The 16,632-nt window shown below is 54.3% G+C and overlaps 2 protein-coding genes across 2 annotated transcripts in view; both read right to left on the reverse strand.

Annotated features, from left to right (window-relative positions):
- The window catches only part of LOC137416447 (cytochrome P450 1A1-like), a 72,013-nt gene that overhangs the window by 50,387 nt on the left and 4,994 nt on the right, over positions 1 to 16,632 (reverse strand). The window lies entirely within an intron of this gene.
- Positions 1 to 16,632, reverse strand: part of LOC137422989 (cytochrome P450 1A1) — a 43,887-nt gene that overhangs the window by 6,713 nt on the left and 20,542 nt on the right. Inside the window, exons 3-5 of the mRNA XM_078774810.1 lie at positions 9,926 to 10,796; positions 9,687 to 9,813; positions 9,480 to 9,569 (exon numbers count right to left, since the gene is read on the reverse strand). Coding sequence (XP_078630936.1) covers positions 9,480 to 9,569; positions 9,687 to 9,813; positions 9,926 to 10,796 — 1,088 coding nt within the window. The remainder of the gene's footprint in view (positions 1 to 9,479; positions 9,570 to 9,686; positions 9,814 to 9,925; positions 10,797 to 16,632) is intronic.

The following is a 16,632-nucleotide window of genomic DNA, read 5'->3' on the forward strand; positions in this document are numbered from 1 at the left end:
AACTCCGACACGGCGGAGAGGTGGCGCTGCTGGCGGGCCGACCACGGCTCTGTGACCTTAGCCATTGCGTAGACCAACGGCTTGTGGTCGACGAAAGCCGTGAACGGGCGGCCCTCCAGGAGGTGTCGGAAATGGCGAACGGCCAGGAATAACCCGAGCAGCTCGCGGTCGAACGTGCTGTAGTTTAACTCGTTCGGCCGGAGTTGCCGGCTGAAAAAAGCGAGTGGCTGCCAAACCCCGTCCACCCATTGCTCATGGACGGCGCCCACCGCGTAGTTGGAGGCGTCCGTAGTGAGGGCGATGGGCGCGTTGAGCACCGGGTGAGCCAGCAGCGTTGCGTCGGCGAGGGCCCGTTTGGCGCTGGCGAAGGCCGCGTCCATGGCCGCGGACCAAACAATGTCATGCTTGGCCGGCTTGCCCCGGAGGGCCTCGTAAAGGGGCCGCATGAGCTGAGCAGCGCGGGGCACGAATCGGTGATAAAAATTCACCATGCCGAGGAACTCTTGGAGGGCCTTGATGGAACGGGGACGCGGGAACGTGGTGATGGCCTCGACCTTGGTCGGCAGCGGCACGGCCCCGGTCTTGGTGATGCGGTGGCCCAAAAAGTCAACGGTCGTCGCGCCGAAGTGGCATTTGACCGGGTTGACAATTAAGCCGTGCTCGCTGAGGCGACCGAACAGTGTTCGGAGGTGGAGGAGGTGCTCGGCGCGGGACGTGCTGGCGACGAGGATATCGTCCAGATAGACGAAAAGAAACGGCAGGTAGCGCAGCACGCCGTCCATCAAGCGCTGGAACGCCTGGGCCGCGTTCTTGAGGCCAAACGGCATCCGCAAAAATTCGAACAGGCCGAACGGCGTGATGACGGCCGTCTTCGGGACGTCGGCCGCCCGGACAGGTACCTGGTGGTAGCCCCGTATCAGGTCAATTTTCGAAAAGATGACCCGTCCCGCCAAATGGGCGGAAAAGTCCTGAATATGCGGGATCGGGTACCTGTTGGGGGTGGTAGCGTCGTTGAGACGGCGGTAGTCGCCACACGGGCGCCATCCACCCCCCGGCTTTGGCACGATGTGCAGTGGCGAGGCCCACGCGCTATCGGAGCGCCGCACGATGCCGAGGTGCTCCAACGCGTCGAACTCGGCCTTCGCCATGGCGAGCTTGGCCGGGTCGAGGCGGCGGGCCCTGGCGTAGACCGGCGGGCCCGTAGTGGGTATGTGGTGCTCGATCCCGTGCCGCACCGCGACGGCCGAAAACGTCGGCCGCGTGAGGGCCGGGAATTCCGCGAGCAGGCGAGCGAACTCGTTCGCTGCCGGGAGGGCGCACGCCAGTTCGGTCGGCGCGGAGCTGCTCATCGTGCACGCCAGGGAGCTGAAGGTCTCGGCGTTGACAAGGCGACGACGTTTGACGTCGACCAGCAGCCCGTGCGCGCAGAGGAAGTCGGCGCCCAGCAAAGCCATGGGGACGCAGGCGGTCACAAAAGTCCATTGAAAACGCTGGCTGCCGAAGCAGAGGGTGACGACGCGTGGGCCGAAAGTGCGTATGGCCGAGCCATTAGCAGCGACCAAAGAGGGGCCGCAAATGGCGTCCCGCCTGTCCTGCTCGGAGGCGGGTATGACGCTCAGTTGGGCGCCGGTGTCACACAGGAAACGCCGCCCAGACGCTTTGTCCCGAATAAACAGCAAGTTGCCCGAGTGGCCGGCGCTCATGGCTGGGAATGAACGCCAGCCCGGCCGTTTCCCGACCTGCCGAAAGTGCACGGGGGCCGGCAGGTCCGAGCCTTGTGTCCGAACCTGGCGTGGTAATAACACCACGCCCGGTCAGGTGGAGGCCCCGGCCGTCGTGTCGGAAGCGGGCGGTGCGGCGTGGCGGCCGCCAGTTGCACCGGCAGTTCGGCCTCCAACCGCACAGGGCGCTCGGGTGTCGTGGGCGTCGCCTCGGATGGCGGCGGGCTCCAGGTAACCACGCCGATGTGCTGGCCCGCCGAGGAGATCTTATCCGCTTCCCTGGCGAGGGCGCGGGAATCCGTGATCAACGTGCCAGCCAGGGCGAGGCGTACCGGGTGAGGCAGCTGGCAAAGGAACAGCTCGCGGAACAGAAAATCCGGAGAGTGCTCACCGAGCAACGAGAGCATATAGTCCATGCGCTCGGACGGGCGCGTGTCGCCGAGCTCGGGCAGAGCGAGCAGGCGCCGTGCGCGTGCTGCCGGTGAGAGGGCGAAAGCGTCGAGGAGGAGTGTCTTCAGCGCGTCGTATTTGTCAGCAGCCGGCGGGTGCTCGAGGAGGCTCAAGGCGCGGGCCGCGGTGGCGGAACCGAGCGCCACCACAACATGGTGGAAGCGGGTGTCGTCCGCGGTGATGCCTCGCAGGGCGAACTGAGAGTCCGCCTGAGCGAACCAAACAGCCGCGTGAGCCTCCCAGAAGGTAGGCAGTTTAAGCGTCACTGCCGTATCCATGTCGGTAGGTCACCAATGAAGGAACTGCGCTCCAACGCGAGTCGAAAGAATTGACGCGACCAAAGACGGAATTCGTCCGAGTTGCTTTATTGAAACAAAACAGCTCAGGTATTCTGACAAGCCCGTTTATCGGGCAGCAATATATACACACATTTATGTCGGGAAGTTTGCCCGGCAAAAGCTATACCGGGCATGCCCGGGTGTCAAGGGCGAGCCTTGGAAAGGCGAGTCTGGACCTGCCCGGGCGTGTTTGGCTGCGGCCTGGCAAGTCGAGGCTGGGCGTGCCCGGGCGCTCTGGACGAGCACTGGAAAAGCGAGAGCAGGCATGCCCGGACGCTCTGGGCGAGCCCTGGAAAGGCGATAGCGGGCATGCCCGGACGCTCTGGGCGAGCCCTGGAAAGGCGATAGCGGGCATGCCCGGACGCTCTGGGCGAGCCCTGAAAAGGCGATAGCGGGCATGCCCGGACGCTCTGGGCGAGCCCTGGAAAGGCGAGAGCGGGCATGCCTGGGAAAGACGAGACCGGGCGTGCCCGGGAGGTTCGGGCGTGCCTGGGAACAGTGAGTCCGGGCATGCCCGGGAGAGGCTCGTCTAGCCGTGTTCTGGCCGGTGCAAGGCGATTGTGTGCATCCAGCGGTAACCGCTACACGGGGACGTTTGTTCCATTCCCAGTCAATGAAGAATCTGCATTATATGGCGTTTCGCGAATTCACATTTAGAAAGTAGAAACCTTCACATTTTGTGACTTTTTGTCATTTTGTCATTCACTTAAACTCGATATATCTTTTTTCATTCCAAACAGCATAACTCCAGTCACAGATGAAATAGCATTAATATAAAAAATAAACTTTTAACAACATTCGTGACATAAACAAATATTTAAATCCTGATGTGAAGTTCCGTGCGGTTGGGTGAATACAATTACAAATTCAAAATCGTAATTGTATTCACTCAATTCCAATCATCAATTGATACTTTAAGAAAATGATTAACACGATTAACGTTTGACGATTTAACATTATGATTGAATGACGGTTGTATTTGGATATTACCAAACCCACGCATTGCCGTCATCTGTCCACTTCCGCATTCGCGGCAGGTTCATAATTGTGGACAGATTGTGGAAGATGTGGAAGTGGACGGATGACGGCAATGCGTGGGTTTGATAATATCACAATACAACCGTCCTTCAATTGTAATGTTTAAACGTTAATTGTGTTAATTGTTTTGTTAAAGTATCAATTGATTGGAATTGAGTGAATACAATTACGATTTTGAATTCGTAATTGTATTCACCCAACCGTATGGAACTTCACATCAGGATTTAAATATTTGTTTATGTTAAAGCGCGGCGTTACACGCGCTGCTTGCGAGCAAGGAGGAAGCGGACAAGCGGTAACTTATAAGCGTCTTTATTTCAGGAGCTCACTGTAACACTGGCGCGCTCCGGGCTGCGCGCCCGGTGTATATCATGAGGCCACGCCTACCCCTTGGGCGTGGCCACCGCCCACTTGGTGCGCGGAATGATGTCACCACGCCAGTGGGCTTTTGTGTCCGCCACACGCTCCCCCCCAGAATTCCCGCGCACCTGGAGGGCCAGTTTGCGGGGCAGACGAATGACCCGGCCGAAGCGCCCCCTGGCGATCGGCGGCGTCCGGGGTGCAGGGATGCCAGGTGGGATGCCCCTGGCTGCCCCTGGGATGGGTGCAGGACCGGGGGGCGGCGTGGCGGCGGGGCTGGGCGGTGCCGGGGGTCCGCCCGCAGGGGGGCGGCCCCGACGTGGGGGTCGGGCCACTGGCGGTGGATGGTCCACGTCGAGGTGGGCCGGCTTGAGGCGGTCTACCGAAACGCGGTCAGGAGTACCGCCGATGTCCAGGGTGAAGTGTTTCGCCCCGGTCTCCAGCACGCGGAAAGGCCCGTCGTACGGGGGCCGCAGTGGTGTCCGGTGGGCATCGTGGCGGACGAAGACGTACTCCGCCGTGCGAAGCTCCGGGGCGACGTGCGTCGGTGGGTGCCCGTGGCATGCCGTTGGCACCGGGGCGAACCTCTGGGCGGCCTCTTGCAGAGCGGAGCGCTGCTGTGCCGCGGACCATGGTGCCGTGGAGTCGGGGAGGAACTCGCCCGGCACCCGCAGCGGTTGCCCGAAGACCAACTCCGCCGCGGATGCGCGCAGGTCCTCCTTGGGCGCCGTCCGGAGGCCCAGCAGGAACCAGGGGAGCCTGTCGACCCAGCCGCCGTCGCGGAGGGTGGCCCGGAGCGCGGCCTTCAATGAGCGGTGAAATCGCTCACACAGGCCGTTAGCCTGGGGGTGGTAGGCCGTGGTTCGGTGCAGCCGGACCCCGAGCCCCTGCGCGACCGCCCCCCAGAGCTCCGGGGTGAACTGGGGGCCGCGGTCGGACGAGATGTCTGAGAGGGCGCCGAACCGGGCGACCCAGGTGGCGATGAAAGCCTGCGCGACATCGGCCGCCGTTGTCGACGCCAAGGGCACGGCCTCCGGCCACCGGGTGGTGCGGTCCACCATGGTGAGGACGTAGGTGAAACCCCGCGAGGGGGGCAGAGGTCCCACCAGGTCCACGTGTACGTGGTCAAACCGGCGTTCCGGCACCGTGAACGGGGCCAACGGGGCCTGGGTGTGCCGGTGCACCTTGGCGCGCTGGCACGCGAGGCACGTCCTGGCCCAGCCGCGGACGGCCTTCCGGAGGCCATGCCAGACGAACTTGTCGGCGATCAGCCTTTGGGAGGCCCTCGCGCCCGGGTGGGACAGGCCGTGGATGGCGTCAAACACCTGGCGCTGCCAGCCCGCGGGCACGATGGGGCGAGGACGCCCGAGGGAGACGTCGCACAAGAGGGCCGTGCCCGCGCCGTCGAACGCCACCTCGGTGACGCGGAGGCCCGTGACGGCGGTCCGCAAGGCCTGGACGTCGGGGTCAGCGGCCTGGTCCGCTGCCATCCGGGCATAGTCGATGCCGAGGTGGACTGCGTGGGCGACGGCCCGGGAAAGGCAATCCGCCACCGGGTTGTCCTTCCCCGCGACGTGCTGGATGTCCGTCGTGTACTCGGACACGGCCGAGAGGTGACGCTGCTGCCGGGCCGACCACGGCTCGGTGACCTTGCCCATCGCGAAGATCAGCGGCTTGTGGTCGACGAAGGCAGTGAACGCACGGCCCTCGAGCAAATGGCGTTGTAGTGCCTGACAGCCAAGTGAAGCCCGAGCAACTCGCGGTCGAAGGTACTGTAACGGCATTCGGGCGGGCGAAGCTGCCGGCTAAAGAACGCCAGCGGTTGCCAAGCTCCACGCACCCATTGCTCGTGCACCGCGCCCACCGCGTAGTCCGAGGCATCGGTGGTGAGGGCGATCGGTGCATCGGGCGCCGGGTGCGCGAGCATGGTGGCGTTAGCCAAGGCGAGCTTCGCGCCCGTGAACGCCGTGTCCATCTGCTCGGTCCAGGTAACGTCGGCTTTGCCCGGCTTACCTCGGAGAGCTTCGTGCAGGGGGCGCAGGAGCTGGGCGATACGGGGCAGGAACCGATGGTAAAAGTTCACCATGCCCAGGAACTCCTGCAGCCCTCTGATCGTGCGGGGGCGCGGAAACCCCTTCACCGCCTCCACCTTGGCCGGCAGGGGGACGGCTCCGTGCCTGGTGACACGGTGCCCCAGAAAATCGATTATGGTGGCGCCGAACCGGCACTTTGCGGGGTTCACAATCAGGCCATGCTGGCCCAGGCGTTCGAAGAGCATGCGGAGGTGGCGTAGGTGCTCTTCGCGGGACGCGCTGGCGACGAGGATATCGTCCAGGTAGACGTAGACAAAATCCAAGTCACGCAGGACGCTGTCCATCAGTCGCTGGAACGCCTGAGCCGCATTCTTCAGACCGAAGGGCATGCGCAGGAACTCGAAGAGTCCGAATGACGTGATGACCGCCGTCTTCGGGACGTCCTCCGGCCTGACGGGGACCTGATGGTAGCCGCGTATCAGGTCCACCTTCGAGAAGAAGGACATGCCCGCCAAACGGGCGGAAAAGTCCTGAATGTGGGGGACGGGGTAGCGGTCGGGAGTCGTGGCGTCATTGAGACGGCGATAGTCCCCGCACGGTCGCCATCCCCCGCCGGGCTTCGGCACGATGTGCAGCGGCGACGCCCAAGCGCTCTCTGAGCACCGAACGATGCCGAGTCGCTCCAGGGTAGCGAACGCCGCTTTTGCCACCGCCAGCTTCGTCGGCTCGAGGCGGCGTGCCCGGGCGTAGACCGGTGGCCCGACGGTGGGGATGTGATGGGCCACCCCGTGCTTGACGGCCCCCGCCGAGAAGGTGGGCCGCGTGAGGGCCGGGAAGCCGGCGAGGAGGCGGGTGAATGCGTCCGCTGCCGGAAGCGTACAGACCAACGTGGCCGGAACCGAACCGTTCGGCAAGCCGCTTGGCAAGCCGCTCGTTGAGCTGGGCAACGCACAAGCGAGCGAGCTGAACGTCTCGGCCTGGACAAGACGTCTGCGCTTGACGTCGACCAGGAGCCCATTAGCGCACAGGAAGTCCGCGCCAAGCAGTGCCATGGGCACGTCGGCGGTGACGAACGTCCATCGGAAAACCTGCCCTCCGAACCGCAGAGAGAGGCAGCGTTTTCCGTACGTACGGATGGGCGTCCCGTTCGCGGAAAGCAGCGCGAAGCCCCCACCCGCGGCGTGCTTGTCTGACGTGCCGGCGGGAACGACACTCACCTGCGCTCCCATGTCGCACAGGTAACGGCGCGCGGAGAAGGTGTCCGTTGTGAACAGCAGGCTGCTCGAACGGCCGGCACTCATCGCCACTATTGAGCGCCGGCCCAGGCGTTTCCCGACCTGTTGAAGGAGCATGGTGGATGACACTGCCTAGCTTCGTGGCCGAACTTGGCGTGGAACCAGCACCAGGTGGTGGAGCTGGAGGAGCGCGGCTGGCTCCGCCAGGCCGGTGGAGTTGGCGGGTTTCCCCGCGGTGGCGGTTTTCGCCGCGGCGGTGGGCGGGGCGTGGCGGCAGTCACGAGGTGCGTATCAGCATGCTGCGTATGCTGTATAAGCTGATGCTGTGGATCAGCAGCATCATCAGCAGCATCAGCCACGAGGGCCGTGACGGCCACGCCGACTCTCGCCCTCGTGTCCGAAGCGGCGAAGTACTTGTCCGCCTCGGCTGCCAATGCTCGGGGTTCCGTTAGCCCGGTCCCGGCCAACGCGAGGCGAACCTGCGCTGGAAGTTGGCGACGGAAAAGCGCCCGGAATAGAGAACCGGGGGCTTCGTCGCCCAACAGTGACAGCATATGGTCCATTCGGACCGACGGGCGCGTGTCACCGAGCTCGGGGAGATCCAGGAGGCGGTCGGCCCGTGCGTCGTCCGTGAGGCCGAACGTGGCTAGGAGTAGCCGCTTGAGTGCCTCGTACTTGTGGCCGTCCGGTGGGTGGCGAAGGACGGACACAACTTGAGCGGCCGTGCCGGGCCCGAGGGAGGCGACGACGTGGCAATAGCGCATGTCATCGCCGGTGAGGCGCCGAAGCTGAAATTGGGCTTCGGCCTGGACGAACCAGACTTCGGCCTGAGCCTCCCAAAATTCGGGAAGTTTGATGAAGTTGGCCATGGCAATGGCGTTGCGTGTGGAAGGATCGCTCCGGCAGATCCAACGTCAAGGGGGTCACCAGTAAAGCACGGCGTTACGCGCGCTGCTTGCGAGCAAGGAGGAAGCGGACAAGCGGTAACTTATAAGCGTCTTTATTTCAGGAGCTCACTGTAACACTGGCGCGCTCCGGGCTGCGCGCCCGGTGTACATCATGAGGCCACGCCTACCCCTCGGGCGTGGCCTCCGCCCACTTGGTGCGCGGAATGATGTCACCACGCCAGTGGGCTTTTGTGTCCGCCACAATGTCACAAATGTTGTTAAAAGTTAATTTTTATATTAATGTTATTTCATTTGTGATTGGAGTTATGCTGTTTGGAATGAAAAAAGAGATATCGAGTTTAAGTGAATGACGAAATGCCGTGACGGTTTCTACTTTCTAAACATGAATTCGCGGATCGCCATATGCAGATTCGCCATTGACTGGGTATGGAACAAACGTACCCGTTTGTTTGCCAATAGGTACGTTTTTCATGGAAGTCCTTCACGAACTCCCTCACTCTCTTCAATCCCACTCTTCCCTCCAGGTCTTTAAAACAGCTGCTCATCACCATGTCTTATCTTCCCCCATCCAAAACCTTGATCTTTTCTACCCCCGTTAATTTCACCCCAGATCCACTTTTTTGAAATACCAACTTTTTTCCTGGAAGTCCTTGTAGTATCCTTGTGTTGTATACTTCTCACACCCCACCCTCTTCCTATGCCTCCTCCCCCCCATGCTCTCTCCCTCCCACAGATCTCTCGATGTCCCTGCCCTCAAATGTTGTTTGTGTGCTTCCCCTTCTCTCCCTATCTTGTCTACCGCCCCCCTTATTATATACTTTGTGTGTCTGTTTTAATTTTTTATGTGATAAATGTTAGCTCTTTCACGACCCTCGATCCTGTATACAAAAAAAACCAAAAAAACTTTCTGTCCATGTCTGACATGCAACTGAAGGTGCTTCAGGAATGTGGAATTTATTGGTTTCATGCTTTAGAATTCATCGTTTCTGCATTGTCTGTTTGCTGCTAGCTTCCCACCCGTGCGTAGCACGGGGTACCTCACTCGTTTTATTTAAATTGAAATATACTTTAATACTGCAGAACACAAATCGCCTTTTTGGTACTTTCAAAACACTTCTGTTGAGCAGTACTTGGTCAAAATATTACGGCATTGTGCGTCATCACGACCAATCAAATTTGCCGCTGGTAGACTCAGCCCATGTCCTTGTTTCTCAAGACTGCGTGGTATAAGGTGTTCTATGAGCTCTCCAGTTATAGAAAGCAATCAACATGGCCAAGTTCATTGGGCAACAGGGCTGAAAATGTATCGAAGTAATTGGGTTCGTCTCAATATGCGTGATGTAAAGAAATTTTTGTTTACCGACATGTCAAAGGTACAGTACAGTATATAACTCACCGATCTCTTTCTGAATCTTCTCCTGAATTTCAGGAAATTTCACGAGGTAAAGGAGGCACCAGTTTAATGTAGTTGAAACTGTGTCAAAACCTGGTGTGGGCACATAGAGTGATGTAAATAATTAAATAATATTCCTCATGTCCACAAATAACTTTCGTTGTTTGAAAAGATTGCTTTTGTAGTAAACACGACAGTGGGTGCACCTACCTGCACCAAACAGGTCTATTATTGTGGTGATGATTTGCTCTTTCGAGATTCGACGGTTGACGTTTTCATCGCATTCAGTTTCTTTGCTCAGAGCAATGAGAGAATCCGTCACGTTTGAGAGGTTGTTCTGCGGGAGTAGGGAACACAAAATAATTGTTTAATAAACATTAAATATTGAGCACGTACTGCTTAAATGAATAGAAGGAATGGTAAAGGCAGACACGGACACTGAAACATACCTTCGTCAATCCATTTGGTTTGTAATGCTCCAGCACATTCCGCTCGAGGAACGAATTAAACGTGGTTATGTTCTCATTGAACCTTCTCATGACGAAGTTTGGCAGATACTGCAGAATCGGTATGAAGTCCGAGCGGTTCTCAGTGCTTGCCACCTTTGCGAAGTCGTCACAGACATGCATCGTGTTTATGAACTCCTTGTCATCATGCTCAAAACGCCGACCAAAGAGAATAGCAGAGATGACGTTGCCAATGGACCCCGTCAGATGTTGTTCTGGGTCAAACGCCCCGTGCTCTGCAGTCAGATCGACACACATCTGAACGAAGTATCGCGCCTCTGCCCACACATGTTGCTCGAGAGCACATGAGCATTCACTGATCTCAGCCTCTTCTGAGCACACGGTGCGCAGGGCATTTTGTGCAACACGCTTGTAAGCCTTCCACTCAGCATTATACGGCTTGTTGAAGATGAAGCTCTGACCTCGAGCTACCAATTCCATTGACTTGAAGTAGGGACGTTCAGCGAAGTCTTCACCCTGGCTTACAAGAGCTTTCTTAATGGTGTCCAGGCCATTGAGGACGACGACAGGCCGTGAGCCGATTTTCAAGCTGAACACCTCTCCATACTTGTTTACCATCTCAGAGAAGACGAGATGCGGTTTCTTTCCTAGCTGGAACATGTTCCCCACAATGGGCCAAGGATAAGGTCCTGGTATGGAGTGAACCCCATTTTGTCGCTTACCGAAAGTGCGGTGTAGAGTCACGAGTGCTAGGAAAATGGTGCTGAAGATGAGCATGCTGCTCTGGAGTGATGGCCACCATACCTCACTGGTCCCCAAAGCACTGGCCATTTCCACAATGCACAAACGATATCTGGGGTTTAAGGGAGAGAAACATGCATCTTTAATTGAACCGACTTCTATCATGTTCGTATGGCATGAAAAAACTTATAAAAGATCGTTTTCGAAGTCCATGGTATAAACTCTGTATGTATGTATTGTTGCGGATCTTGGGGGTCGGCTCTCCCCTTATCAAGGGGGAGGTGGGGGTTAATCCCCTTGTCTTTTTAAGCTGGCCGTCCCGAGTCCTGGGAAGTTATAACGTTCCTTCCGTTCGGTAGTAAGTAGGGTTGCTGGTCGAGTCTTAGTCAAATTAACCAAGTACTACCATCGGCCGTAAAGCAAGGAGATAACTCCCGCCCAAACCACGGCGTTAATGGACATGCCGAGTGAAGCGAGCTGCGATTCGGGCCGTTAACAAAGACTAAACCCGATTTTAAGCGGTTTTCAATCGTGCCACGTTTACCCAATGGAAGAAAAGACGGATGCGATCGGATTAGGGAAAAGCAAGAAAGAACAAGGTAAATTTATTACAAACAAAAATAGGAAAGGAAAGAATGTACAAGAAAGGAAGAGGAAGAAGCAGGACACAGGGAAGTCTTAAAACAGTCTTAACTTACGATCCCAGACAAACACACACACTCACACGGGGATTGTAGCTGGTAGGGTGGAAGGTCCAGGTAGATGGTCCAGGCTCCAGGTGAGGCTCTGGTTCCGCGGGCGAAAACTCGACAGGCAGCTCCACGTATCGTTCAACGCGAGCGGACCTTACATATATCGGGGGGACTGGGATGCTTCGTACGTAATAACTGTACATTCGCGCCAAACGCTCTCCCTCTCAAAGTTCTTTCAATGTGCGCGCCTCCAACAAGTCCATCAAAGAAGCAGTCCTCGGCACAGTCCGTTACAATCAGACGTCTCCGCGCAGTCCTCTCAAGTCCTTCACAATAGGCGCAGTCCTCTCCAGTCCTTCACAATAGGCGCAGTCCGTGAAAAGTCCGTCAAAGGGCTTTGCGCTCGCGCTTATATAACGCGTGCCAAGATCACTCTGCGCTCCGCCAAACCACGCCCGTCGGCGATATTCCCTCAGCCCTGGTTGGCTGGTGAGGGCTTACCGGCCACGCCTTTGACGGCTGGATGACAGGCCACACCTTCTTCTTGCCGGTCCGCCCCCTTTTTCCTCGGGCCGACCGCGTGGTTAATGGCGTCGTTTGAACGAGCTTCCTCAAGGCAGCGAACGCTGCTGGCAGGGCCGCGTAATGGCGTCGCTTGGAGAGGGAGGTCGCAAAATGGCCGGAATTGGGACCTACTCTTATTTAATTAACGCAATGCAGATTCAGATATTGGAAACACAGCCTTAACTAAACACATAATAATGAAATAACTGGAATTCCTATGGTGAACTACTTGTTGCTGTGGCCTATCTAAGGGTGCTACCTTTAACCTTTAATGTCATATTTACAAGTGATTATTTATTTACAAGTGTGGGTTCTCAAAACCGCAACAGTATGTATGTATGTTTGTGAGTATGTACAAAACAGGGAAGAATAGCCATTTGCAGTCCCTCAATAAGAAGTGCCAAATATTATATTATGCTACCTATCATTGCTTGTCCGGGTATTGCCATATACAGTGCATTCAGAAAGTATTCAGACCCCTTCACTTTTTTCACATTTTGTTATGTTGCAGCCTCATGCTGAAATCGTTTAAATTCATTTTTTCCCTCATCATTCTTCACTCAATACCCCATAATGACAATGAGAAAACAGGATTTTAGAAAGTTTTGCAAATTTATTAAAAAGTAAAAACTGAAATATCACATTGACATAAGTATTCATACCTTTTGCTATGACACTTTAAATTTAGCTCAGGTGCCTCCCATTTCTCTTGATCATCTTTAAGATGTTTCTACACCTTGATTGGCGTCCACCTGTGGTAAATTCAATTGATTGGACATGATTTCGAAAGGCACACACCTGTCTATATAAGGTCTCACAGCTGACAATGCATATCAGAGCAAAAACCAAGCAATGAGGTCGAAGGAACTGCCTGCAGAGCTCAGAGACAGGATTGTGTCGAGGCACAGATTTGGGGAAGCCTACAAAAAAATTTCTGCTGCATTGAAGGTTCCCAAGAGCACAGTGTCCTCCATAATTCTTAAATGGAAGAAGTTTGGAACAACCAGGACTCTTCCTCGAGCTGGCCACCCGGCCAAACTGAGCAATCGGGGGAGAATTGCCTTGATAATAGAGGTGACCAAGAACCCGATGGTCACTCTGGCTGAGCTCCAGGGATCCTGTGTGGAGATGGGAGAAACTTCCAGAAGGACAACCATCACTGCAACACTCCTCCGATCTGGGCTTTATGGCAGAGTGGCAAGACGGAAGCCTCTCCTCAGTGAAAGACACATGAAAGCCCGCTTGGAGTTTGCAAAAAAGCACCTAAAGGACTCTCAGACTGTGAGAAACAAGATTCTGTGTTGGAACAAGATGCTCTGTTGGGAATAGAGCCTGTGATTGATGCTGTCAAGAGGAACAGGTTGAGATGGTTTGGTCATGTGTTGAGGAAGGATGAAAGTGACTGGTTGAGAAGAGTGATGGAAATGAATGTAGAAGGAAGAAGAGGACGGGGTAGACCAAGAAAGACTTGGCTAAAGATGGTGGAAGAAGAAATGCGGGAAAGTGGGTTAACAAGGAGAGATGCAGAAAATATGGCAAAATGGAGAAGATTGTCATGGGGACCGCAAGGCTCTCCCCCGCTCTGGCAGGGAAAATGGCCTTAAAATGCATGTTGTTGTTGTTGTTGTTCTTCACATAGCTGGTCTCTATGGGCAGTTGGCAAGAAAGAAGCCATTACTGAAAAAGACGCATGTAAAAGCTCATATGTTGCGAAAAAGCATCTTCATGATACTGCATGCATGTGAAACTTTTTGTGGTCAGATGAGCCAAAACCTGCTGAAAACCTTGATGATGAAATCCTTGTGTGGAGCTGGAACCTCCCCAGATGAGAGAGCAGGAGAATCCTTGATGAAAACCTGCTCGAGTCAGCCATGAAGCTAAAACTGGGTCGGAGATTCACATTTCAGCAGAAAAATGATTTCAAGCACAAAGCTAAAGTCACACTCGTGTGGCTGAATAATAAGAAAATAAATGTTCTTGAGTGGTCTAGTCAAAGTTCTGACATGAACCCAAATGAATATTTATGGTGAGACTTGAAGATTGCAGTCCATCGACGATTGCCATGAAATCTAGCAGTACTAGGGCAATTTTTACGGGAAGAATGTAGAAATGCTTCACCATCTCACTGTGTAAATCTGGTAGAGACCTAACCAAAAAAAACCCATAGCAGTCATTTTTTCAAAAATTGCTTTCACCAAGTACGGACGCATGGGGCTGATTTATTTATTTATTGATTTATTTATTTATGTTGAAGGCTCCAGTCACAGACTATATCATCCTCATCAAAGCCAGGCATTAAATAAAAGCTGCATTGATAGAAAAGTGAAGAAAGAGAGAATTGTCGAAGAGTTTTAGAGGAAGTAAAAAATCTCCTTTTTGAAAAGGGGAAAAAAACAAACATAAGTGTTTGGAAATTCGTAGGAAGGTAAAGCAACAGAAGTTGTTCGAGATACTTTTAGCTAATGACCAGAAAGATATCTTAGTGGAAGAAGATGAGAGGTTGTCACATTTCTTTTGGATAAAGGAATGCTTTGCCTCACAAATAACATGGTTGCAACCATTTCTGGCAGATATGAGAGCTGAATGCGAGTCGGAGGAAGAGGAGTTTTTCCATGTCCAAGATGCCACATCCCTTGCACGAATGGCCGCAGAGCAGGAATTATTGAACCAAGAGTTGGTAGGAGAGATAGACTTGAAGGAGAAGAGGATATAAGCATCCATTCCTGCACCAATAACTTCAGCTATATGTTCAGCAGAGATAGAGGCAGCACCCGAGGAGAGGCTTTGTAGGGAAAAATCAGAAAATAAGTTTCGTGAACGAGTCCAGTCAGAGCTATTGAAATACCAATACTGGTGTTTAGTCAGAGCAGTCAGAGGAGGAGGAGTGGTGGTAAGTAAAGTAATGGTCACAACATTGTGGTCAGAAGAACCAATTGGAGGTGAAGAACAAATCCAAAGCATTGGAAGAGTGGTCATGACGATCTGGGATATGGGAAGGGTTGGTGATAATTTGTTCCAAATCATTGACAATGGAAAATGTAAAAGCTTCAACTCCCCCAACATCCATGTGGGAAGATTTCCCACAATATTTTTGTAACCAGTTGAATTTTAATTTGTACATGGTTTTTGCAGGTGTTCATGACATGTAACCTCCTTCAACTACAACAGTGTTTAGTTTGATCTCTTTCGTTATGAATAAAAAAGTTCATTTGGAAAAAAATGTTTCCCCATAATTTGTAAAAAAAAAATTTTTTTTTTTTTTTTTTTGTATACAAGATCGAGGCTCGTGAAAGAGCGAACATTAATCACACAGAAAGACAAACCGACACATAAAACATATAACATCGGGAGCGGTAGACAAGATGGGGAGGGAGGGGGAAGGACACAAACACAACATTTGAGAGCAGGGACCGAGAGACATGGAGACATCGAGAGATCTGAGAGAGGGCGAGGGCTTTGGGGGGGGGGGGGGGCATGGGAAGGGGGCGGTGGGAGAGGTATAAAACATATGGACACTGCCAGGACTTCCAGGAAAGAAGTTGGAATTTCAAACAAGGTGGATCTGGGGTGAATTAGCGGGGGTAGAAAAGATCAAGGTTTTGGATGGGGGAAGATAAGAGATGGTGGTGAACAGCTGTTTTAAAGACCTGGAGGGAGGAGTGGGATTGAAGGGAGTGAGGGAGTTTGTTCCAGAGGCGGGAGAAAAGAGGAATGAAAGAGTGAAGGTGAGCAGAGAGCCGAGATTTCGGCAGTTTAACCATCAGAGGGTTGCTGGCAGATCTTGTGCGACCTGTAGGAATATTTGGGGGACAGAGCACAGAGAGACCTGGGGGTGCAAGGCCGGAGAGGAGTCGGTAGAAGACAGAAAGACCACCTACCTGCCTGCGGTGAGTGAGTGAAAGGCCCTCAGAGATAGCTTCATCGCGGGAGATTCCAATAATTCTGAAAGCTTTGGTTTCAACAGCGTGAAGCCGACCTAGGTGTGAGGCAGGAGCACCGGCCCATAGGGGAGAACAGTATTCCATTGAGCTGCGGATGAAAGCCTTGTATGTGGAGAGGAGCTCAGGTGTGCCGAGGAAGGACTTTGCACGACGGAGGATGCCCAGTCGGCGACTGGCTTTGGAGGCCAGCTTGGAAATGTGGTTTTCCCAAGAAAGATCATGGCAGATAGTGAGACCCAAAATCTTGAGCGACAGAACTTCTTGGAGAGGATTGTTGAGAAAGTAGATGGGAGGGTTGTCCAGTCGATCTTTTCGGAGAGACATAGTAAGAGTGTGAGATTTGTCAGGATTGAAAGACATGTTCCACTTGTTTGACCAGTCTGTGATTTTGTCCAGGTCTTCAGAGAGTGAGGAGGCAGCAGACTGCCGATCTGAGGGAAGAGGAATGGAGCGGCAGAGAGTGGAGTCATCAGCAAAGAGATAGAGAGGATTTTCGAGAGAGTCAGAGAGATCATTGATGAAGACCAGAAAAAGCACGGGGCCCAGAACACTGCCTTGGGGAACTCCAGCCTGAACAGGAAGAGGAGATGAGAGAAACCCATTCAGGGCCACACGTTGACGACGACTAGAGAGGAAGTCCGCCAGCCATGCGTGGAGATTTCCATGGATACCAAAGGAGGAGAGTTTGGTGAGCAGAGCGGGGTGCCAGACCGTGTCGAAGGCACGTGATATGTCGAGGGAGACAGCTCTA

This window comes from Myxine glutinosa, chromosome 3 (genome assembly GCF_964187855.1).
Source record: "Myxine glutinosa chromosome 3, kmMyxGlut1.1, whole genome shotgun sequence".
Taxonomy (NCBI): Eukaryota; Metazoa; Chordata; class Myxini; order Myxiniformes; family Myxinidae; genus Myxine; species Myxine glutinosa.